Raw genomic sequence first — 24757 nt, forward strand, 5'->3', positions numbered from 1 at the left:
GTTTTGTAGGTGACATATGAGTGTATTAAGTCAATGATTGATTTATTGTCTTTGGTTTTGAAGTTATGTAACTTATATGGGGTGATATTACAGTGATAAACAATGTCATATGTTGACAATCATAGGAGGAGGTGTCATGTCACTACCCCTGGGGGTTTTGAGCCTAGAATTGGGGTCACTAACTTCAATTGTGAATATCTCTCAAACCAAGAGGCCTCTTGGGGCGTACCACATATCAACAAAAACATATTTTCGAGGAGAATCTAATGAAATAGATCTCCGACCCAAACTCAATGATTTGACCTACCAAAAACCCTCGACAAATTCGGGGCATATCCTTAGTCCAAGGAACCCAAACCCTAGAACTTGGGTTTTTAACCATCCAACAGTATAGCTGCCATCTTGATGTAATCCGACAATTACTAAGAAGCGTTCATTAACCATTTGACATCAATGACTGGTGTTTTTGGTCAAAGTCAAACCCAGTCAACTCCATGGGTTGACATCAATGACAACACCATCCAACATGGTCCCTCATAATTAGACACCATGGCTAAATATTAGAGGGTTGGAAAAATTATTAATCCCCTCATAAGTCAATTAATTAAATTTTCTGGCAAAATTAAATTAAAATCCTAAGCCAAAAATTTAATTAATTTTGTGTCGTAGGTAAAATTAAATTCTCCAATTTTGAAATTCGTGGGTTTTAAACAAGTTAATTTTTGGAAGTCCCCCGCCAAGAGAATATTTAGGAAATCAAGAAATTTTAAGAAATAAGAAATTTTGGACCCTTGGGCCTTGGTGGCTAAGTCAAAGTCAATTTTTTGAGGAAATTAACTCAAAATAATTAATTTTGAGTTAATTAAAAATCAATTAAATGAAAATTTCGATTTTTCCTCAAAAACAAAATAATTTCGACGGTGATGATTAAAGATTAATTAAATATTTATGAATGGTCGAGCTTAATCTAATAGGGATCAGTGCAACTAGTCATTGGAGATTTTATCTATAAATTAGAGGTCGATGTCAGAGTATTTTTTCATCCGATCTTTGAATCGTATACTAAGCTCTCAAGCTCTCTTCTATATTTTCTGGATTAAATGCAAAAATCTTCGAGGTTTCAACTTGAGGCGATGTTCCTCTTCATGAATCTATGGTAACATTGTTTTAATTTCTTCTTAATATTATCTGAAAATTATAAATCAATCGCTCCATTAGAATAATTTGAATACATGTATCTTATTTAGTTTGTTGGATCTAGGGTAACATTTTTAATTTTGATTGAATTAGCAAGTATCTCTATTTCTTCATAATTGTAATATTATTCTATTTATCTACTTGATTTGATGGGTGATCTAGTGTTTGCAGAAGATCTCTCAGGTTTTCATTGAGCGTTTGGGGATAGTCCTCAGTTGGACCAGCTAACTCTCAACACATATCTTTTGAAGAGCCTACTTCATATAAGCTTCAGGATTTATCTAATGATTAATTTTTTTCTGCAGTGTGTTTTTGGGCTAGTACCTCTCTAAAAAACCAAAATTAATCTTTTAAATATTTTGTGGAAAAATTGATAGATCTGGCTAGTAAGAGCCTTAGATTATCATATCTGGGAATGGAGTTGGACTCATACTCCTCAGATCTGATAAATCTGCAACCTTTGTCCATAGATCTGTAAATATTTTGTATAGATCTGAAGTTTTTTTCTAGCTTGGGTTTTGGGGTTTTTAATCATTTTTGTATATCTAGGATCTGTGTATTTTTGTTTTCATTTTTGCAGGTGTGGATCTGAAGGAAAAAATTAATTTGGAACCAGATCTAGACCTTGGAGGGCAAGATCTGGCCTCAATACCATTCTGTAGGGACAAATTATTCAAAGTAATTTTTTCGAGGGTTTCAAATTTAGATCTAAGGATTTCATAAGTTTTTCTGACAACAAATCTGAAGCAGAAGTATATCAATTTAAAAAAGAAATTTATGGGAAAATGTTTTAAGGTTCTTGGGCTACTGTAGTGGTTCCAGCCAGGGTACTAGACTGGACTCTATATTTAATATCGACCGAGGTGCGTAAGCTTAGAGGCGTGGTCTAAAATATATAGACATAAAGAATCTCTAGCCAAGTGAGTAGGATGTAGGATACAATGCTTCTTTACGGAAGACCGGAATATGTAGCCTATCATTCACACACCTAGATTACCCTACTGATATGCTTAATTACAATGCTGGTCATGAGATGTAACTATCAAATCAAATCATGAATCTAAGTACTGTATATGACTGTGGCAATGATTCTAACCTCCTTACAGAGGTATCACTCAGAAAACCCTTGCTTGGTAACCACACACAGCATGCAAGATATTTAAACTATCAAACTATATAAAGAAAGCATAAATGAACTGTAAAGCAAAACAGAGTTTATGAGATAATGTCTCTATGAGTCACACAGGGATCGAATCCCTTACAAGACTCCCTTCCAGATCCTAGTGCTGACCATTCAACATAACCATAAACCGTTCATAAGCGCACACCATATCTATGTAATGAAATTCAAAGGCTGTAGGAATCGAAAGCTTATACAAATGTTATGCAACCCGTATGCTATGTAAATCGACAGCTATGTAAATTGAAACTGTGATACAAACCATGTGATATAAATCGAAAGCTATGTAAATACTGTGATGCAAACCATATGCGATATAGAAATCGAATTGAATATAAACGCTGTGCAACATATAAGAACTGAAATGTAACAAAACGAATGGACAGTATACCAATCGAAGAACGCAGGGCCCGTCCGCGCCTAAGGGTATACTGGTTATCACCGTTCAGCAATCAAACCAATGCAAAGGGTATACACACTTCGTGACTGTAAATATGTCCTTGTATTAAAAGTAAAACTCTGTTCTGAGAAAATACGATTCAACAATTCAAAAACTAAACTCTAAACATAACCCTGACTGTATTTACATATGCGTACGCACAGCCATGTCAACGATACAATGAATGTACATAGTGCTGTTGCCACGTTTATTACATAGCCTTTTCAAAATGTTTCCATGCCAAGTGTTTCAAAAATCAAAAAGACTAAAATGAAAAATGGAACGATGCTGTTTCTGCTTTTGCCTGTCAGAGTGCCCTGCTTTGACTTAAGTTGACCGCATGCATAGGAGGCTCGATTTGGCTGGGTGAGAGGTGTTTGTCCATGCTTGGACATTCTGCTTTTCGCCCATGCCTTTCGTTCTGGCTCATCTGCTGCGCCACATGTCAAACGGTAAGCTCATTACAGGATGTGGGTACTTCCTGTAACCATGTCATCAAAAACCTCTAATTCTGGAACATAAAACCCCTAAATTAATTTCTATGCAATTTAATAACTATAGAACAATTAATAATCAATATTCAAGGATTTTGAGGGATGTATGATGAAAATGTATGGATAAATGATATGTTTTTGGGAAGGAAAAAGGGTCTTAGGATGATACCAACAGCTACCATTCGTCGCTGTGAAACCTTTCAAAAATGGCTCCTCTTTTCTATTGCGTTTTTTGTTCCTCTGTAAAATTTGACTCGCCCTCTCTGCCAAATCGTAGTTCTTTTTCCCTCTGCCCTCATTTTTCTGCTTCTTTTCTCTGCGTTTTTCTCCCTCGACTAGTTCTTCCTCTCTCTGCGAACCCTCACGTCCCTTTTTCCTTGCTGCTCCGCGTCCCTGCTGCTCTCTCCAACCCACATCCTTTGCTACTCTCTGCATAACGTGTCATCCATTCCCAGCTTCTTGTTCTTTCTTTGTTGCCTGCGAACCTGCACTCAAAAGCATTACGCTTCCTCACCCATCGGCTCTCTTCCTCCGCATCTGAGCTCCTCCATCCTCTTTCGTTGCTCGTCCTCATCTCCTTTCTGCGTGCTGCCATCTCCCTTTCTCTCTCGCAGCCTTCATCCCCTACTACTACTCGTTCCATTCTTCTCCGCCAGCTGCCAGAGCTCCTCCTTCACCATTCACGATTTCCCTTCTTTCATTTTATTCTTTGTTTTTAATCTTTCATTAGGTTTTGGCTATAAAACAAATGAAATCAAATTTCTTTTTTAAAATTTGCTTGCTTTTCTTTTTGTTTTTAATTTTATCTCATTTTGATTTTGTTTGGTTTTTTAACAAAAACAAAAATTTAAAATTTCGATTTTTTATTTTTGGCTTTTAACTTCTTTTTTAAAAAAAAAGGATTTAAAATCTTAAAAAAATAAAATTCTAAGGTTTCAAAATTTTCAAATTTAAATTTTTATGTGGTTTTTGGCCCATTAAAAATTTAATTGAGTCCCTTTTTTATTTTTACATTTGCCATATTAAAAAATTTCTTCATTCATGAACTTTATCACATTAAATTTGCCTAAGGAATAATTAAAATTTTTATCTAAAGTTTCTTCTTGGGGATTTTGTGTTAGGGGTTTGAGACTTTAAATTTTTTAAAGGGAAAATTTTGTGGTGTTTAAAAAATGTTAAAATTCTCTATAGTCAAAACACATTTAAATATTTTTTTAAATTATCTATAAAGTTTGACTATAGAAAAACAATAATTTTTTTTGGATTTGGGTTACTTAAGAAAATTATTTTAAATCTGGAATTGTTTGAAGTGTTTAGCATTTGAATTTCATGGTTCTACATGGTAATTAATTTTCGAAATTTAATTGCTTAAGTCTTTGCATGCTAAGGGTTTTTTGAACATTTTTATGCTTGATATCTATTGAGATTGCTCATCATTTAATTAATCCTAAGTGTGGTTTAGTTACTTGAATTGATTGGATATTTATTGCATATTAAACTTTTGAGAATTCTTTAAGTAATTTTTAAGTACTCTTTCATGGAATTGTGGTAAATGGCATATCTTTTCCTTCCTAAATTGAGTATTTAAGCACCTATATGATTGGGATTTATCTTGAAGGTAATATTAAAAAATTGTGAGGAAGTTTTTGTTCACTTTGAGCTATAATTGCATTGAATCTAGATGAACTGAAGTGATAATCGTGTGACTTAATTGAGCATTAATTTGTGATAGTTTAAGCATATTGTTGAAAAGTTTATCTTTCAATCTTTGAAGTGAATATTTGTCTTGGGCGATTAAGGGCTTTGACTTATAACTCAGAAATAAATCGCGGCATAAGTGCTTTCAATCCTTGAATTTAACTTCATTCTCGCTCCATCTTCTAATCATCACGTGCATTTGCATATTAGGCTAGCCTTGCATAATTAAAATTTACTTTCAAACATAAGCTTGGTCGATAGAAAGATAGGTACCCGTCCATCTTTGCTTGAGAAGCCTGCTTTTAATAGTACTTAAAATTTAATTTTAATGATATTTTTATATTATAAATGAGTTTAATTTTATAGAAATATTAATTTTTATAAACTTATTTATTTTTAATATAAAATTATTATTATAATTTTAAAAAAGAAAAAAAAAGGGGTGCATACCCATCCTCCAAGTTATCAAACTATTACGAAGTGTCAAACCAATTCAAAGTCCATCGAGCGTCAAGTCACAAGTCGGATCGAAAAATTCAAAATTATTTTGAGACCCCACCCCGCACTTCATGCATTAAATTTCCCTAATCTTTCATGCCTTGAGATATGTGCAAAGTTAAATAAATTATTTATTTTTAATATAAAATTATTATTATAATTTTAAAAAAGAAGAAAAAATGGGTGCATACCCATCCTCCAAGTTATCAAACTATTACGAAGTGTCAAACCAATTCAAAGTCCATCGAGCATCAAGTCAAAAGTCAGATCGAAAAAGTCAAAATTAATTTGAGACCCCACCCCGCATTTCATACATTAAATTTCCCTAATCTTTCATGCCTTGAGATATGTGCAAAGTTAAATAAATGGTTATTGATGGATTTCAGGGGGGCTAGCCTTTTCGACTTTTAACCTACCCCCCCCCCCTCCAAAAAGCAGTTTCACCCTTTACTACTTTTTACTGCTGTCAATTTGTAGTTCATTTCGCTCCCCCACCCCCCGAAAAACCATTATTTACGATAATTTAAATCTTATGATATATGGTGGGAAAGTTATTGGTTCCGTCTAATTAATCGAATTTCTCTGGAGTTGGAGCTTGGATTTCTCTAAAGCTTGGGTGATATATTTATGAAATGACTTTATAAATGTAAGGCTAAGTAAAAATAAGACTGAGGTAAAAAGGAGACTTACAGGTGTGAAATGAGGTTACGGGTGAAAGTAAAAGGAAGTGTTGTCCCTGTTTCTCGTAGGTAGTTCTTGGCTGCATAAACTATGCCGAGAAACCAACTCGACCAGTCTTTAGGTTCAAGCTAACCTTTGAACCAAAGGGGGCTCCCTCAATTGTTACGAGGCTTTGTTTAACATTGTTCACTGTCACTGGACAGTAGCTTATGAAGCACAATGGCCAGATTTATGATTTAATTTGGTTGGTTGCTGATGATTGCACAATCTTTGTTCATGAATAAATCCCTCTCTTGCAGAGTCCTTGGTCAAAGTGTCAGCATCCAGTTTGACATAATAACTTGACTTTTATAGAATTTGACAAAAGAATATGAAAGAATTCATGATAATTAAGCAGTCATACTGAATACTTAATCAACCAGACAGTGGATGCGTGTAGAAGATTTCTACAGCCAAACAAAACACATTCAAGAGATGACAGAAGGCAACAATTAAAAGATGTAGAGGAGCTATCTCGGATAGACTGTCCAATAAACTAATCTCTTTAAATGATTATAACTTTGCAGGGGATTTCAGAGAGATTGAAACTCAATCTATTCTTACCCAGAATCTCCTATGTTACTTTGAATGTGTGCAGAAATAAGTTATGAAAACACTAGAAAAACATACAAGAAACACAAATTTTGTCATGAACTGGAGCCAGAAGGCTTTAATTAGGAATTTTGTAATAAAAGTTTTACAAAGCTGACAGGTTTTGGCATCAAAATCCAACCCCTTTACATTACAATTGAAACAATATATAGAATAAATCTCTCCTAAACTGTTACAATATTTCTGGATTTTATCATCAAAGACAACTGTGAAAATCTCAGTGTCTTTGCTGACAATGATTTTCACTGAGATTTTATCAATAATCTTACCTTCCACAAGGTGTATTAATGGCTTAACAGTCATGGAAGCAATCTAAAAGTGTATATAGACTGGTAGTGGAAGTGTTACAACTACAGTTGTCAGCAAAGACTGAAGAAATATATCTCCATGTTGTTGGTAGCAATACTATCACAGAAAACAGCGTTTCAATTCAACAGCAAAGCAGTTGCTCCTTGCAGCTTTCTTTTCTAACCCATGACAATTTTGGCAGCACGGTGATTAATTATTGGTTGCCCCGGGCATCTTGCAGGGCTATAGGCAAAATGTAGCGGGCAAATGTGCTAGATAGATTTTTATAATTTGGTGCGAGTCTAGTTCCAATACAGAAGACCAAAAATTGGATAGTTTCTGTAAAGGAAATTGTCATATCCCTAAAAGTTGGGATTTTGTTCCACATTAATAGTTGGGAACTTCCAGACTCACAATTATTTCTGGGGCTTGTTCTACTAGCTATCCGTAGGATTCTCTATAAAAATTAAAACATAAAAGAGGATTGAGGTTTGATAACCAGAGTGCAAATTAAAAAGAGACCAATAAACTTCTCAGATAAATGAAAGAACAGTAAAACAATACCATGTCTGCATGCAAATGGCAGTGTTATGTCTTGATCCTCTGCAGTGTGCAATATATATTGGTCCTGAAAGTAAAACAGCCTACCACCATTAGTTCTGGTCCATAAAATTGATCAAACAAATAGATGTCTCTGAAGGTCCATCTCCTTTCTGACCAATCACTTCAAACAGCACATGTATTATTGTTTAACAATAACGGTTAAAAGCTAAAACTATAAGCAAAACGCTGTGGAGCAAATGGCATTTTTTCAATTGCCTCTTTGGCTGCTTAGAATTAAAACACAAAAACAAGGTACAACTTTCAAAATACTTCTACGTGATAATTATCAAACTCCTCTGTTATTCACAACACATTATCTCTTTATAGAGAGACAGCCAAGTTCTCTTAATCAACAAGTTCATATATACCTTTTCTAAATTAGTTCAAAGCTCAAACAACTATCTAGATCTAAAACTATGAACAAAGAGAGAGAGAGAGGTATTTATGTTGTAGAAACAATTCCAAGACTCACAGATGTTAGGCATATCTGACTTAATAATGAGCAGTTTATTTATGAAGGCATGTGAAAGAGGTATTGTAGAGTACTTCCAATTAGAGAATTTTTTTTTTTTTTGCACAGAGGAAGGTGGGGAGACCAAGCAACAAGCATATTCACACCAAAACCAATCAACCATTATGTTGGTAGGAGGCACCACTCCATTGTGGCTGCTTGCAATGGCATGAGGATCATGGTATATTAGAGCTTTTATGTTGTTACGGGTTATATCTTTCAACCAATGTGGGATTAAATTTTCTTATTTATGTCATAGAAACTTTCAGGAGAGTAGGATGTTGATTTGGGGTAGCATCGGATGTGCTTTAGCTATGAAAATTGGTGGAGAGGCTAAAGCACATGAGATCTCCAAGACCCAGAAATGGTTTGGGCATATTCTAACCGGTTTGGGAGATATTAAAATAATTAATATTTTTAATGGAGTTCCTAGGTCTAAACTTAGGAAAAATAAAATATTAATGGGTATTAATATAAAACTGGGTTAAAAGGGTCCAAAGGTCGTGGATCAAGCCAAATCTAATCTTAGCCATTGATTAGAGATTTAATCTCGGCCGTTGATGGACCAACGAGAAAAGTATAAGAGGAGGCTTGAGGATCACTTGGAGAACACATCGAGAGAGATCAAGAACTAGATTTTCTAGGGCAGGATTTGCCGAGGAAATTGAGTGAGTGATCAGAGTTGCAGCTAAGGGGCGGTGAATACATAGCAGAGAGGCAAAGTTAGTACCAGGAGGATCAACGCAGAGCCAGCTAGAGGCCATGCAGAGGCAGCCAGGAGCTACACAGAGCCAGAGAGGGCTAGCGTGTGAGACGCAGAGGGTCTAGGCGCTGACGCAGAGGGTCCAGAAGCTGACACAAAGCCCAGAGAGGCTGACACAGGGCCAGAGAGGCTGACGCAGGGCCAGAGAGGCTAACGCAGGGCCTAGAGGCAACGCTGGGAGAATTTCATGGGGCAAACTGAGAGCTGGAGAGCTAGATAGAGTGACGCAGAGTAGAAGAAGCTGCATTGTTGCTGTGGGATCATTCATCTGGTAGCCAGAATATTTGTCTTTGACTGAGAGGTACTACTGTCGAGGGCATTTTCTGTTGGGTGAGCCATTTCTGGCACCCAGGTTGTATCCTAAAACTACATAATAATAAAACCCTCTAAATAGCTGCACTGGTTTTCCCGCATTGGGTTTTTCCGAGGACATTAGTCCAAAAACAACAATGTCACTTGTGTGCTTGTTTACTTTCAGTTGATGATCTGTAGATGTTGATAATGTACTTGTATTTATTTTCAATATTTACATAGTAAATAACTTGTTAAGTAATTGAACGAGTAGGAAGAAATAAATCAGATAGTATAGGAAGAATTTCTAACAGGTTAAACTTAGAAATTCCAACATGGTATCGGAGCATGGTTGCAAATCACAGGATAACTGAAGGCATCAACTGAGCAGAGCAGTAGCAGCAGAAAACAGTTGTCCGGAGTGACAGAAGTTGTTCCTAGCAGAAAGCAACAAGGAAGGGGTGACAGAAGTTGTTCCTAGCAGAAAGCAGCAAGGAAGAGATGACGCAGAGTGCGTGCATCATTAGTTCGAGCTAGAAGGAGGATCAGCGCAGTGGCAAAGAGAAGCAGACTTGACCTACACAGTGCCCGGTCATCTTTCTCAGCCAGGAAGGATTGACACTGTGGCCAGGAGGTGCAGATTTTGTCGGTGTCGGGATTGTGCAGAGCCTAGAGGCTCAGTTCTTCAAGTTGCTGAGGTATAGGGGCGGCGGATAATTTGCGGAGCGAAGCTAGTGGGGTATTGTGGTCAGAACAATACCTAACAGGGCAAGACCAAGGAGGAGGGATTTCCAAAAAGGAAATCGAGACTCAGAGGGAGTCGAACTGAGGACTTCCAGGAGGGAAGTAAAGAGACTCAGAGGAGTCGGAAGAAGAGCAGCAAGATGGCAGTGAATGGGCTGAGAGATCAGGATAGACTGGACGGAGCTTCCAACTTCGTAGTCTGGAAGGCCAGGATCTTGTCCATTCTAGACAAGTATCGCATCAAGCACTTTGCCTTGAAAACGATAGCAATCCCAGTTGACCCAGCTGAAAATGAGAAGTACGAGGAGACAATAGCCAGGGCAAAGTGCATCATCCTTGATGGGGTCAAGGATCATCTAGTGCCGCATATTGCCGAGAAGGACACGGCAAATGAGATGTGGGAGGCCTTGAAGAAAATGTACCACAATTTACTATTTTTAGCAGTTTTTCGGGTCCTGAACTTCTGGAGTCGTTTTGAGGCCCTAAACGGCGTTTTTTGGGAAATCTAGGAGCAACATGGGTCCATGGACCGATGTTTCTCTTCCCAAAGTTATAGTTCTCGGATAGATCTTTCAAACGAGCTATTGTACGCATCAAATGGAGATCGGGTGCCAAAGTTACGACCCCGGGAGATTGATGTACCAATTTACCCAAACGAGGCCCACAATTTGGTGTTTCATCTTCTAGGGTTAGGTTTTGGGATGTTAAGGGTTTTCCATTGTTTCTCAACAATAAATAGGCCTTCGAGCCTCATTGTAAGACAGTTCGGAGGCATGTAGCCACCACATCTCTTCTCAGAGATAAGCTACCATCGCCCTAGCTGGTTTATTTCCATTTCTGTTTGTAAACATATTTCAGTATTTTACATTAATGAAATGAAGTATTATTTCCGCTGCATTTTTGTATATATGGTTATCTCTGTATTTTGTTGCGTTCCTGTTTAAATCCGGATCAGTGGTATCAGAGCGGTCTGTGTTTTCTCTGTTTTTCTTTGCATGTCCCCAACGAGGTCGGGATATAAGGAGTTAGGGCTTGAACTGGTCGAACCTTTGCAAGACCAGCCTCGCAAATCCCAATGGCCTCCCATGGCGGATGAAAAGAAAGACGAGGGGGCAGGAGATCCTATCAAAATCTTGCTCAAAGAAACCCTCCAGCGACAAAGGAACGCGATGCTGGACAGCTTTGCCCAGATCATTCAGCAGCTACCCAGAGGCGACGCATCAGCTTCCAACAGCTGCTCTGGAAACACCACACCCTTTAAGGTACAAGTTAATTTTAAAATCCCCATATTCAAGGGTCAGATAGACGCAAACGTCGTAGATAAATGGTTAAATCTGGTAGAGGGCTATTTTTCTGTTCATGAATTTTCGAGTCGGGAAAAGATTGTTTTCGCTCTTCTCAAAGCAGCCCTCCACGTCAAGAACTGGTGGGAAACCTACTGCGAGCAGAAGGATGAAAGTACAGACTCACTGTTCTCAGCTGCACCCACTTGGAATTCCTTCCGAGATGCCATCAAGGAGCAGTACTACCCTGTCAAAAGCTATGAGGACCAATGTTGCACGAAGTGCTCCCCCCCCCGGTTCCAAGCCCGGAAGCGCGTCCCGTGCAGAAGTGCTTAGGAAGCTTCGCCGAAAGCGCGCTTCCAGACCTCTGAAGCGCGCTTCGTACGGCGCTTCGAAGGAGGAAGCGTACGCTTCCCGTACGCTTCCGGAAAAGGCCGCGCACAAGGTAAAAAAAAAAAAAAAAAAATCTTTTTTTTCCTTTTTTTTGCTTAATTTTTGTTGACTTGGCATAAAGGGGGTGGGTTAGGGTGAGGTTAAGGTAAGGAATGAAGGGAATAAAGCCCACATTCATTCCTCATTTTCTCACTTTGAGTTTATGAGAGTTGGAGAAGAGAAGAGAGGAGAGGAGAAGAGAAGAGAAGAGAGCTTGGAGGAGTGAAGGAGGAGGAGCTAGGAGGAGGGGGAGCTTAGAGCAAGAGCTTGGAGGACTTCATTTACAAGAGCTAAAGAGGTAAGTTCAAACCCCAAACTCCCTTATTTTTTTGACATTTTTTTTGTATTCTTCTCCTCCCTCTCCTACTCTTTCCCATTGTTTCTACTTGCTCCTTTACTTGCAGGTTGTCCACCACCTATATCCATATTCCAAGATGGTGTTCTTTTGGCTTCTATGTATCATTCCACTCTTGGTTTTAATGATGGCAAGGGGGAATAGGAATAGAAGGGAAGAAACACAAGAGGACAGTGGTCCCAATATGAGTGACCCAATGTATGATGAGGAGGAAGGGTTTGAAGAGGAAGGGGATGAACCTGAAGGGGAAACTGAAACACTAGATGGGAAAGCTGCATTAACACCCTTGTGGAACTATGTGACCAAACTTGATGGGGGAAAGGGTGGTGGAACTTACAAATTTGTGTGCCCTCATGGTTGTCATGGAGGTTAACCATATTGTGGTTCATATACCCGTGTGAGGAGGCATCTTTGTGGGGTGCTGGACAGTGATGAAAAAAAAGGTCCTGTGGGGGTACAAATTTGCCCAAACATTTCAACTGAAGAAAGAAGAAAATACATCCAAATAGAGGAGGTTGCACAACAAAAAAAGAAGAAACAAAAAACTCATTCTGAATCAAGTGCAACCTCTAAATTTGGTAGCTGCTCATCTCCTCATGGTACTTCTGCAAGCTCTGGAGGTAGAAGAACAATAGGGGATTTCCTTCATGTTGCTAGGAGGGATGATGTGGATGGAAAAATAGTCTGTTTTCTTTGTGCTTGCGGTGTACCATTCAATGTGCTTCGCTCTCCCTATTGGCATGAAATGGTAAAGGCCATCAATGAAGCCCCAAAAGGATACAAGGCCCTCAACTATGAGAAAGCTAGAACAGTGTTATTAGAGAGAGAAAAAGCTAAGGTTCAAAGAGCTTTGACACGTTTTACAAATGAGTGGGTAGATTCTGGGGTATCCATTGTATCAGATGGGTGGACAAATATTAGAAACCAACATTTGATAAATGTTCTTGGTGTTTCTTCTAGTGGTGCAGTATTTATTACATGTCATGACTCCTCCTCCATCACTGCATCTGCACAAAACATTGCAGATCTCCTATTGAAATCAATCAAAGATGTTGGTCCGAATAATGTGGTTCAAGTGATCACAGATAATGCAGCGAATTGTAAGGCAGCAGGAAAAATTATTGAGCATACTTATCCACACATCTTTTGGTCTGGGTGCTTGGTTCACACATTGAACCTTTTGATGCATGATATTGTGAAGCACAAAGAATGTGGGTGGATTACCGAGCTTTACAGGAGAGGGAAGCAACTCATTAAATTCATCACAGGGCATACAAGGGTAAACTACTTCTATGGCACTTACTCCAAGTTGCAGTTGCTTAAAATTGCAAAGACAAGATTTGCTAGTTATTACCTCACCTTTAGGCGACTAGTGAAGGTGAGACAAGCTTTAACTAATCTAGTGTGTGCTGAATCATGGGATGAAATTAACACTGACATAGATGGTGCTAATGCAGTCAAGGACACTGTTCTTGACAGTTACTTTTGGGCACAGGTTAAATATGTTTTGCAATTCACCAAACCAATTTATTACATGATCAAGTTTGCAGATTCAGATCGACCAGTAATTGGGGAGGTGTATGAGCAAAAGGATAGCATGTTGGGGCAGATTAAAGACATTGTTGAGCCTAGAGATACCACCTTGTACAATTATATTCGTGCAAAGGTGGAAAACTGATGGGAAATGCTAAATGTTCCATTGCATGCATTAGCATATGTTTTGACACCTAAATACTATCACCCATCATGGCTTTCAACACCAGCACCTGGGGGGGGGAAGCAGGAGAAAACCACACCAAGATCAAGAGGTTCACAGAAAATATATGGCTGCATTGAGTAAATTAATCCCTGATGAGGAGGAGGCTGCATTGGTACGGAGACAGGTGAGCAACTATACGCTTAACACTAGTCCATTTGGGAGCATGCATGCAATTAAAGATCGAGAGACTTTTTCTTCTCTTGAGTGGTGGAACATGCATGGAGGGGGTACTCCACTTCTATAGACTTTGGCATTGCGGGTGTTATCACAGGTGGTAAACACTTCTTCTGCAGAGAGGTGTTGGAGCTCTTATTCTTTCATCCACAGTGTTAAAAGGAACAGGTTGAGTTTAGACCAGGCAGAGAGCTTGGTTTATGTTCATTACAACTTGTGATTGTTGTCCCATTACTGTGAAGATGCAAAGTCTAATAAAGACCTGTTGATTTGGGACAAGAATCCAGAGGAGCCCAATTTGGAGGATGGAGTGTTGCGATTAGAGCTATTAGAGGATGCTCTTACCCAGGTATGTCCATTGTGGTATGAATTTTCCAATTTTTCCTTATAAAGCATTTCTCTAATTCATGTTTTTAATTTTTTTGTTAACTAGTGTTTTTTTTTTGCATGAATTTTTTGAGCGATTACAGGATGATGATGATCGTGTTGATATGCCACCCCCACCCCCATCTGGTCCCTTGGTTCCTAGGTTCCATGGTTCAACACCAACAGCAGGGGGTTCTTCTTCATCAGTTTCAGTGCCACAGCCACAACTTCCACAGGCACCATCTTCTTCATTGCCACCACGTGGAGGCCCGCCACCACGTGGAGGCCCACCACCACGTGGAGGCCCGCCGCCACGTTCTCTTTGTGGTGGAAGGAGGAGAGATTAGTAGATATATTCACAATCTACTACTTTTGTCATAGATTACTCATTAGACTTGTAGGCTTGTGAATTTGAATTTTGAACCTTTTTTGTCTTGGCGGTGACCAAGTGACATATTTTGTAAACATTATTATTTGAATTTTGGACATGACAAATGTTGACAGTTGCTCACTTGCTAGATAAATCATAATATGCTCTATGTTTTATGTTTTATAATATGCTTAAATGTTTAATGTTTTATAATATGCTTAAAAATTTGATGTATGTTTGTAATAGCTAGAATATAGATGATTGTTGTACATACTAGTAACTACAATGGAATCATGGATGCCATATCTATCTTGATTTATGCAAAAATATGCATGTTTTCATGTCTTCTACAATTAATTTGGTATTTGAGATGTTTGTTTTGAGTATAAATGCAAAAAAATATAAATATATATATATATAGGAAACGCTTCCGCGGACGCTTCGCTTCCTAGATTTTTGGAAAATGACGCTTCCACATCCCCGCTTCGTCCCCACTTCGTGCAACATTGATGAGGACAAATACATAAAGTGGACCACGCTGTGGCAAGGACGAGACCAAGATGTGCCGGAGTTCACAAACATTTTTCATACCCTTCGCACACGGTTGGGTATCAAAGATTCTGAGCTGCATTTGGTACTCAAATACTGCGGCTGCCTACACAGATACATCCAGGAAGAGATGGAGTTCCTGAACATCTCCTCGCTCAACACGGCGTACCGATACACTGTCAAAATCGAGCAAAAATTCAAATAGAAGAAGCGAGACTTTGGATCTGCAAATCCGAAGACCAAAGGACAAAGCCAAGGCAGGGTGACCCAAGACAACCCGTTGAAGCTGCAAGACAAGAACAACACCACGAAGTCAAAGAAGGACACCGGAAAGTGGTGTGAGTTCCACAAGAGCCCCACTCACAACACAAGTGAGTGTCGGACCAAGCAGTCGTTGGTGGCCGAGTTGAAGGCTTCAGAATCAGATGCATGTTCCGACCTTGAGTCAGAACCTGACAAGGGGAATGGCAAAGGGAAGCAAATCATTGATGCAGAGCCCAGCATCACTGTTGCCACCACCAAGATCTAGAAGAATGAGCCCGAAGACCTAAAGGAGGGGAGCGTCTTTTCCACTCACAAATGTGGGTGAAGGATTCACCGCTGCAATTCATTGTTGACAATGGGAGCCAAAAGAACCTCATTTCAGCAGAGGTCGTGAAGCGGTTGGGCCTACTGACTACACCACACCCGCAGCCGTACAGTATCGGGTGGCTTCACCAAGGACGAGATCTCTGAGTTCACCAGCAATGTCGCCTTCCCTACAGCATCAAGCCCTTCACCGACAAGGTATTGTGTGATGTTGCACCTCTGGATGTTTGTGATGTACTATTTGGCCAGCCATACTTGTGGAGGCGACATGTTGTGTATGAGTCAAGGCCTCGCACTGTTATTATTACTTTGGGTAATTCATTATACAGGATACCGGAGGTAGCCCCACCTACCGCCACCTCTTTGATCTCTGCTAAGAAATGCAGCAAGATCGTCTCCCAGACTAGGAAATTCATTTTCTGTTTGGTTCGCTCCCAAAGTAAGGGGAAGATCGTAGCCACATCCATGACCCCTGCGAAGGGTTCCTCCACGCAGCAGCAGCAACAAAGGGATACGGTCATGAAAAAACACAGGAACAACTTCTCCTCACCCACAGGGGTACCACACAAGTTTCAGGTGGGCGACAAAGTCAGGTTGCATCTGCAGAAAGAACGCCTTACAAGAGCCCATCAGAAGCTCCGACCACGCCGACACGGTCCTTACACCATTACCAAGGCTATGGGAAATAATGCTTTGGAGCACAGCATTCCTCCATTCCTTCGCCTGCACCAAGTGTTCAATGTGTACCGCCCTCGATCATGCTTCCCACTATTATTGGACACATCAGAGACTGTAGAACAGCTCACCAGGGACCAAGTTCAACAGATGGAGGAACTCAACGCAATGGGGAGGAATTATCCAGGTGGATGTTGGTGACCACCCACCTATCCCACTTGGACCCCCACAACTGTCTCTTTCAATTTTTCAGTTTCCATAATTGTAGCACAATTTATTATTTTTAGCAATTTTTCGGGTCTTGAACTTCTGAAGCCGTTTTGAGGCCCTAAACGACGTTTTTTGGGAAATATGGGAGCAACATGGGTCCATGGGCCGACATTCCTCTTCCCAAAGTTATAGTTCTCGGATAGATCTTTCTAACGAGCTATTGTACACGTCAAACAGAGATTGGGTGCCAAAGTTACGACCCCGGGAAATTGATGTACTAATTTACCCAAACGGGGCCCACAATTTGGCGTTTCATCTTCTAGGGTTAGGTTTTGGGATGTTAAGGGTTTTCCATTGTTTCTCAACAATAAATAGGCCTTCGAGCCTCATTGTAAGACAGTTCAGAGGCATGTAGTCGCCACATCTCTTCTCAGAGATAAGCTACCATCGCCCTAGCTGGTTTATTTCCATTTCTGTTTGTAATCATATTTCAGTGTTTTACATTAATTAAATGAAGTATTATTTCCGCTGCATTTTTGCGTTCCTGTTTAAATCCGAATCAAGGAGCTTGGAGGAATTTGAGGAGCTTGCAAGGGGAGATTGGAGCTTGAGATTGGAGGCCAAAGAGGTAGGATCTACACTCTAATCTGGCATTTTTATTTTTTATGTTCATTGCTAAATAAATAAATTCTCTATTTCCCATTCCCATTCATCCATTTTTTTGCAGATTCAAAGCTTCAAATTTCAAACATCATGGCTATATGGCTTGGCATTTTCTTCTTCTTGTTTCCTTTTTTGGTTATTATGGTGTTGGAGAGTAGAAAATGGAGGGTTGAACATGAAGAAGAAGATGAAGAAGTGGGTTATAGTCGATTTAATGAAAACCCCGGAGAGGAGTACCTTGGTGAGGAGGAGGAGAGTGAACATGGTTCAGCCCAAAAAACTAAACAAGCCCAAACCCATTGTGGAAATATGTTACTAGGCCTGACGCAGGGAAAGGGGGTGGAACCACTAAATTTCACTGGCCCCATTGCAACAATAAATACACAGGTTCATACACCTGTGCCGGAAGGCACCTCTGTGGGAAAAGGCCATGGGATGGAGATAAACAAATAGGAATCAAAACTTGTGCAAGTGTGTCAGCAGCAGATAGAGCCAAATACATAAGGGAAGAGGAGGAAGCCCAATACAAATCTAAAAAATCAAAGGGTTTCTTTGAACATAGCTCACAATCACATCAACATGCACAAAGAACTCCTTCAACATCCTCCCATGGCAGTGGATATGGAGGCACAGGGTCACCAAACTTCTCTTTAAGGTGTAGAACCATATTAGATTTCCTTGATGAAGGGTGTAGGAATGATGTGGATTCAAAAGTTTACTGGTTTCTTTATGCATGTGGGATACCATTCAATGTTCTTCGCTCACCTTATTGGCATGAAATGGTTTCTGCCATAAATGATGCCCCTAAAGGATACAAGAGCCCTGTGTATGACAAGGCTAGAACTGTTGGACTTGATCATGAAAAAGCAAAAATATAACATTCTTTGAGTAGAATGACAAATTCTTGTACTGAGCATGGAGTGTCCATTGTGTCTGATGGATGGACAAATGTAAAAGGCAAGCCATTGATAAGTGTTCTTGCTGTGACTATTAGTGGTGCTATCTTTCTTTCAACATATGATTACTTAGAGAAGTTCAAGACCATCATCAACATTGCAGAACCATTACTTGAAACAACTGAACGTATTGGGCCAGCCGCCATTCAATGTCATCCAAGTCATCGTGGATAATGCTGCTAATTGTAAGGCAGCAGGAGAAATTATTGAGGATATATTCCCCAACATATTTTGGTCTAGGTGTTTGGTTCACACAATGAACCTTTTGATGCATGATATTATTAAGAACAAAAACCAACAACACAAATGAATTGGTGATTTGTACAAGAGAGGCAAACAAATGATAAAATTTATTACAAATCATAGCAATATCCATGGGCTTTTCCGCAATCACTCAAGATTGGAGTTGTTGAAGATTGCGAAGACTAGATTTGCTAGCTATTACCTCACCTTCAGGCGCCTTTTGAAGGTAAGAGAGTCATTGGCTAGCATGGTATCAAGTCCACACTGGCAGGTATTAAAGGAAAGGGTTACAAATGCAGCTGACAAGCAAGGTTTTGAACAGGTGGAGGAAACCGCTCTTGATGATCAATTTTGGGCACGTGTGAGGCAAGTATTGGAATTCACCAAGCCCATTTATCACATGATTCGTTTTGCAAATACAGATAAACTAGTGATTGGGGAGGTGTATGAGCAGATGGATACCATGTTGGGGCAAATAAAAGATATTGTTCAGAAAGATGATCCCAACTTGTATACATTGATTCACAATTGTGTGTGTACACAGTGGAATAAACTTAATGTTCCACTACATGCCTTGGTGTATATCTGTTATTTTTAGGTATGTTCTATGCTAGAGCAATTTATTTAAATTTTCACAGTTAGCAATCACATCAGCATTAAAGTAAATCGCAGAAGACAAGCCAAGACAAGAGGACACATGATGTGGCGCTAGCCAGGGACAAACCCCAATGTGGAGAAACCCTTGATCAATTCTTCTTTTATGTTCTTCAAAGTTCAGCAGAGAAAGAGAGAGATAGTACATATACAATAGAAGTCAATATTTTGACTTTTGATATCGCATGAGATCAGTTGAAGACATATTGCTTCAACTGATTCTCTAAGGTGACTCCTTCACCTATCATAGTGCTGCCTTTTGCACATAACCATGTGACACCATGCTGTAATGTCATAGTGTTGAACCTTGATGACTGAGTTGCTCTCATCTGCTCGCCATCATGCAGCTCATTATGTTGCATCTTCCATCATCATGTTGCCCTTGTTAATGTGCATCATTCATCATCATGTTGCCCTTGCTAAAGTGTATCCTTCATCATCATGCTGCCCTTGCTAATGTGCATCAATCATCATCATGTTGCCCTTGCTAATGTGTATCCTTCATCATCATGTTGCCCTTATTATGCTGCATATGCTGCCCTTTACTATCATGCCCATCATGCTGCATCTTAAGACCCTTCAGCTCCATCCGGTTGATGACATCACCTACAGGTATGTCGAGATGCTACTCATAGACATACTGAGATCATCATTAGCCTTCTCTGATTCGAGATAGCATGCAGTTGAGAGAGTACCCATATACATTTATATACATGTGCAGGTAGGTCCGAAGTGAAGGTTGCAAGGGTTTCCTCCAGAACCCTTATCATATATGCTTAACCGAGACTGTATTCAGCACCTTGACACCAAGAACCTGTACTCACCTGAGATCAGCGTCATTCTTCCTGTAGTGCGGATCTGCTCTTGACTATGGCTACCTCGGCTTCATATACCTGGGCTCTCTGCGGCTAGATGTCTTCCTTACTGCGGCTCTTCTTCATGCTTGACATCACAGCAGCTACCCTTTATGATACCCTTTATGACAGCGGCTTCTTATAACTGCGGCTACCATGTGGACAGCGGCTTCTAATATCACTGTGGCTACCATGTGGACAGCGGTGACCCAATACATAGATTACGCTGCTCTCTGCCCTGTGTATTAGGGCATCACGTTGACCCATGAACAGCGTATAATAACCATGAACAGCATATGAACGTCACCATGAACAACATAGTGTCTCCATGATCTGTGCATAAGCGTTTCTATGAACTGCTTATTAGTGTCTTAATGACCAGCGTATTAGGCCTCTCCTTAGCAACGGGTTAGAGCATCACTTTTACTGTGTATAGATGTCTTCATGACTGCGTTGGATTAGGGCATCATCTGCAGCTAGAGCTCCTTCTAGGCCAGCGTATTCTTTTGTTCTCTCCTGCTCCAAAAACCCAGACGTGGAGAGGAGATCACCTTAAGAATACATGTCTAAAATGACTTCAAGTCCTCACCAATTTATATTAAAATGTGGATGATGAATAGACACGTCTATTGGGCTTCTGAGCCTACTCAAGTTGCTAGCCGACTTGACAATTTGATTTATAACATAAATAAATTCATAGCTTCATAAATACTTATCGGAATCAGATGATCTTTAGATCAATCCTACACCTCTCGATGAGAGGGATCCAATAAAATTATCAGCTGTCATAAATAAGATGACCCACATGGAGTTTGGCCCTAGTTGCCAATTTAACAATATCCTTATGCCAAAATACTAGTCTCCATCTCGGTTGGGCCAACCTGCACCTGGGGGTGGGGTTAGGGTCAAACCCCATACAAATCCAGAGGTATCTACAGGATATATGCAAGCATTAGACAAGTTGGTACCTGACAGGGAGGAGTGCATTAATCTGTGTCTTGAATTAGGCATATACTTCAGTTGCACTGGTTTGTTTGGTTCTTTGCATGCAATGGAAGATAGAGACAGATTTGATGCTCTCACATGGTGGGAAGCATATGGCGGCATGGGACATTTGCCAAAATTGGCAAAAAAAGTTCTCTCGCAGGTTATAAATACTTCTTTTGCAGAGAGGTGTTGGAGCACCTACAGCTTCATACATAATGTGAGAAGAAACAAACTCAATGAAAATCGGGCAAAAAGCTTGGTTTATGTGCACTACAACTTGAGGTTGTTTAGTCATTACTGTGATCGAGTTTATGAGGATCCAATATATAAAATTTGGGACAACCACCCAGAGGACGATAATTTGGAGGATGGCACTATACATCTTGAAGAATTGGAAGCACAACTTATGAGAGATGAAGATGAAAGAACAACAACAATGCCACCCCCACCATCCAGTAGCAGTGCTAGTGCTCGAGTTCCAAGTATTGTTCCTTTGTTGTCGCCGCCTCCTCCATCTACATCCTCACATGGAGGGCATGTAGCTTCTGAATCTAGTTGTGGGACTGTGCAGCAGGAGACTCCTAGAAGACCACCACAACCTGCTCAGAAATTAGACATTTCTTGTGGCGGCAAGAGGAAGCTGTAGAATCTAGATAATAGATTTACTTGTCTTTTGAATTTTCTAGTTTCTAGTAGTTTTAATAACTATTGACTCTTTCATATTTATTATGATATTTTTTGTAAACAATATATCATTATGACAACTTAAGTATGAACTTTGAAGTTGGCAATTATAACTCATTGGTAATGAATTATGAATATGATGCTTCATGAAAGTTGAAAGTTGTTTCATTTCATGTTAGATATTCTTTGTTGCAATGGTTACACTTAACTTACAAGTACAAGTTTGGTGATCAATTATGATAAATGTTATATATTGTATTTTGAGAGCTTGAAAATTTAAGATTGATGAATTATGAGACTCAATATGTTGTATGTTACTAACTTAAGGACGTGGTTGATGAAGATTATAACTTCTAGATGATTGTTGTTATATGGTTCAATCTAAATTTTTAAGTTTTTTATATCTAATTCATCATTCTACATGCTTTTGTTGACATATATGCATCATAATCATAGTTGCAGGAAGCGCCCCCCCCCCCCCCCGGATCCTAGGCCGGAATCGCGTCCCGTACGGAAGCGTTCCGGAAGCGTCAAATGAAGCGCGATTCTGTTTTTTCCGAAGCGCGATTCCGCAATTTTGGAGCGATTCCTGGTTTTTGGGAATTCAATTGAATTGCAAAACCATCAAATAAATCCTCTGAACTGTAATTGAAATGCAAAAGCATCAAATAAATCCTCTGTTTAATTGAATTGCAAAACCGTCAAAGCATGTGCCAAATCGACCATCAAAACCATCCACGCATTTTCTCCACTCCAAAAGGATTGAAACATCTGAAGAGGATTGAATTTCAAATCCTTCACGTCAGAGGCAGCGCAATGCCCAACTCTACGGTGACCTTTGGCGTCCTTCTCTGCCTCTCAAGGCTTTACATTTAACAAATAACTGCAATCTGAAAAGACGATATATAGATTACAGCAAAAGCAACAAAGAAAAAGAGCGTCCACAGCATAATGAAGCATAGAGAGTGGGCTAAATAATGCAGAGCAGTCGAGTTATTTAGTTTATTTCAATTGAAAAAAAAACAAAACAAAAGCTGTGAAAAAACTTTCATAAAAACAAAATCTTTGAAAAAGATGTGATAGCTACGTCATCTAGCCTAGCGAGCTGTTTGAGACCAAAATGGTAAATCAAGTTTCATTGCTATAGCCAAGTCATCTATGGAGCCGTGTGGGACCAAAACGGTAACTCAAATTTCATTCGAATGAAAAAAACAAACGCTGTGAAAAAACTAAATAAACACGCAATCTCTGGTGCCGTTGGGGGCCAAAACTTTAAATCAAATTTTAAATGTAATGTCATATAACTATGTTGAGATTAATATGTAAATGATCTAAATCTTAATTTTAGATTAACAATAAAACCGTAGTATTTTACTTCAAATTAAATTAAATAGGAAGTCTTCCCAAAAACAATTCTTATTATGGATTAAATTATTTTTAAGACTACTGATAGTAAACATTATTATTTGAATTTTGGACATGACAAATGTTGACAGTTGCTCACTTGCTAGATAAATCATAATATGCTCTATGTTTTATGTTTTATAATATGCTTAAATGTTTTATGTTTTATAATATGCTTAAAAATTTGATGTATGTTTGTAATAGCTAGAATATAGATGATTGTTGTACATACTAGTAACTACAATGGAATCATGGATGCCATATCTATCTTGATTTATGCAAAAATATGCATGTTTTCATGTCTTCTACAATTAATTTGGTATTTGGGATGTTTGTTTTGAGTATAAATGCAAAAAAATATAAAAATATATATATATATAGCAGACGCTTCCGCGGATGCTTCGCTTCCTAGATTTTTGGAAAATGACGCTTCCGCTTCGCTCCCGCTTCGTGCAACATTGATCATAATATATAAAATATATATATATATATATTATATAAAAAAATCTCTCCCAGATCGCTCCCAAACCAGGAGCTTCTAAAAATGTCGCTCTTGCTCCGCTCCCAAGTAACCTTGGTTTCAACTGTGGCAAGTATAGCCATTATTCGACGAAGTGTCTGAAGAAGAAGCAAGGACATGATGAGAAGAAGAAGGGGAAGCAGGTTGCAGGTGTCGCCACTTCTACCAAGATAGATGACCTCTCCAGGAGATTGGAGAGTAAATATTTTTCTCTAATTTCTCATTTCTCTAAGGGTGCCCTTGACGATACTGCATGGTACGTGGACAGTGGTGCGTCGAAGCATATCAAAGGTTTGCAGGATGTGTTCGAGACTCTATCTAAGTGGGACACAAAGTTGCACATGATGGTAAGCGACAAGGGTTAGAAGGAGATCAAAGGATCTAGTGTCGTGCCATTCAGGATGGAGTCAGGTTAGTTGATGCGAGTTCAGGATGTACTGTTTGTACCAGAGCTCAAATATAATGTATCGTTTGTCTCAGTGATCGAGCAAAAGGGGTTTGAGGTGATTTTCCAAGATGGGAAAGCCAGAATCAGGCCCAAAGGCTCTAACTCCGTAGGTGTTGTCATTGGAGTTAGGGAGCATGGTCTATACAGGCTAACGGGAAAGCATATAGATCATGAGAAGAAGAAACAAGAGCAGTTGTAGGGTCCAAAGATTCAGAGGGATCCAAGTTCTAGTGGGAGTTTGCAGGTTCAGAGGGAGAATGTGTAGCCCAAGAAGAGCACGTGGGCAAGGGTGCTTCTCCAGCTAGCAAGAAGGAACAGTGGGATGGCCTGAAAGCATTTCTAGAGAAGAAGAAGCAAGAGGCTTCTCGTGGCAGAGACACTTCTAAGAAGGGCATAGTTCATGCTACATGGTAAGCTGGAGTGGTGAGTGCCAAGAGTTTGGCTAGTGTTGCCAGCAATGATAGTGATGAAGAGTTACTTCCTAGTCTTGGAAGTACCTCCCTCGCTAAGAGGGAGTGTTGATATTTGTAGCTTCAGAGGTACTC

General features: G+C 39.4%; 1 protein-coding gene across 2 annotated transcripts in view; it reads right to left on the reverse strand.

Moving 5' to 3' along the window:
- FDC2 (2Fe-2S ferredoxin-like superfamily protein) overlaps positions 1-24757 on the reverse strand; it is a 267848-nt gene that overhangs the window by 231127 nt on the left and 11964 nt on the right. For both annotated transcript variants that reach the window (XM_089456047.1, XM_089456046.1), the window contains exon 2: positions 7691-7754. In XM_089456047.1, the coding sequence (XP_089312173.1) occupies positions 7691-7754 (64 nt within the window). The remainder of the gene's footprint in view (positions 1-7690; positions 7755-24757) is intronic.

This window comes from Pinus tabuliformis, chromosome 7 (assembly GCF_031772625.1).
Source record: "Pinus tabuliformis cultivar Carrire ecotype Pingquan chromosome 7, CPIR1, whole genome shotgun sequence".
Taxonomy (NCBI): Eukaryota; Viridiplantae; Streptophyta; class Pinopsida; order Pinales; family Pinaceae; genus Pinus; species Pinus tabuliformis.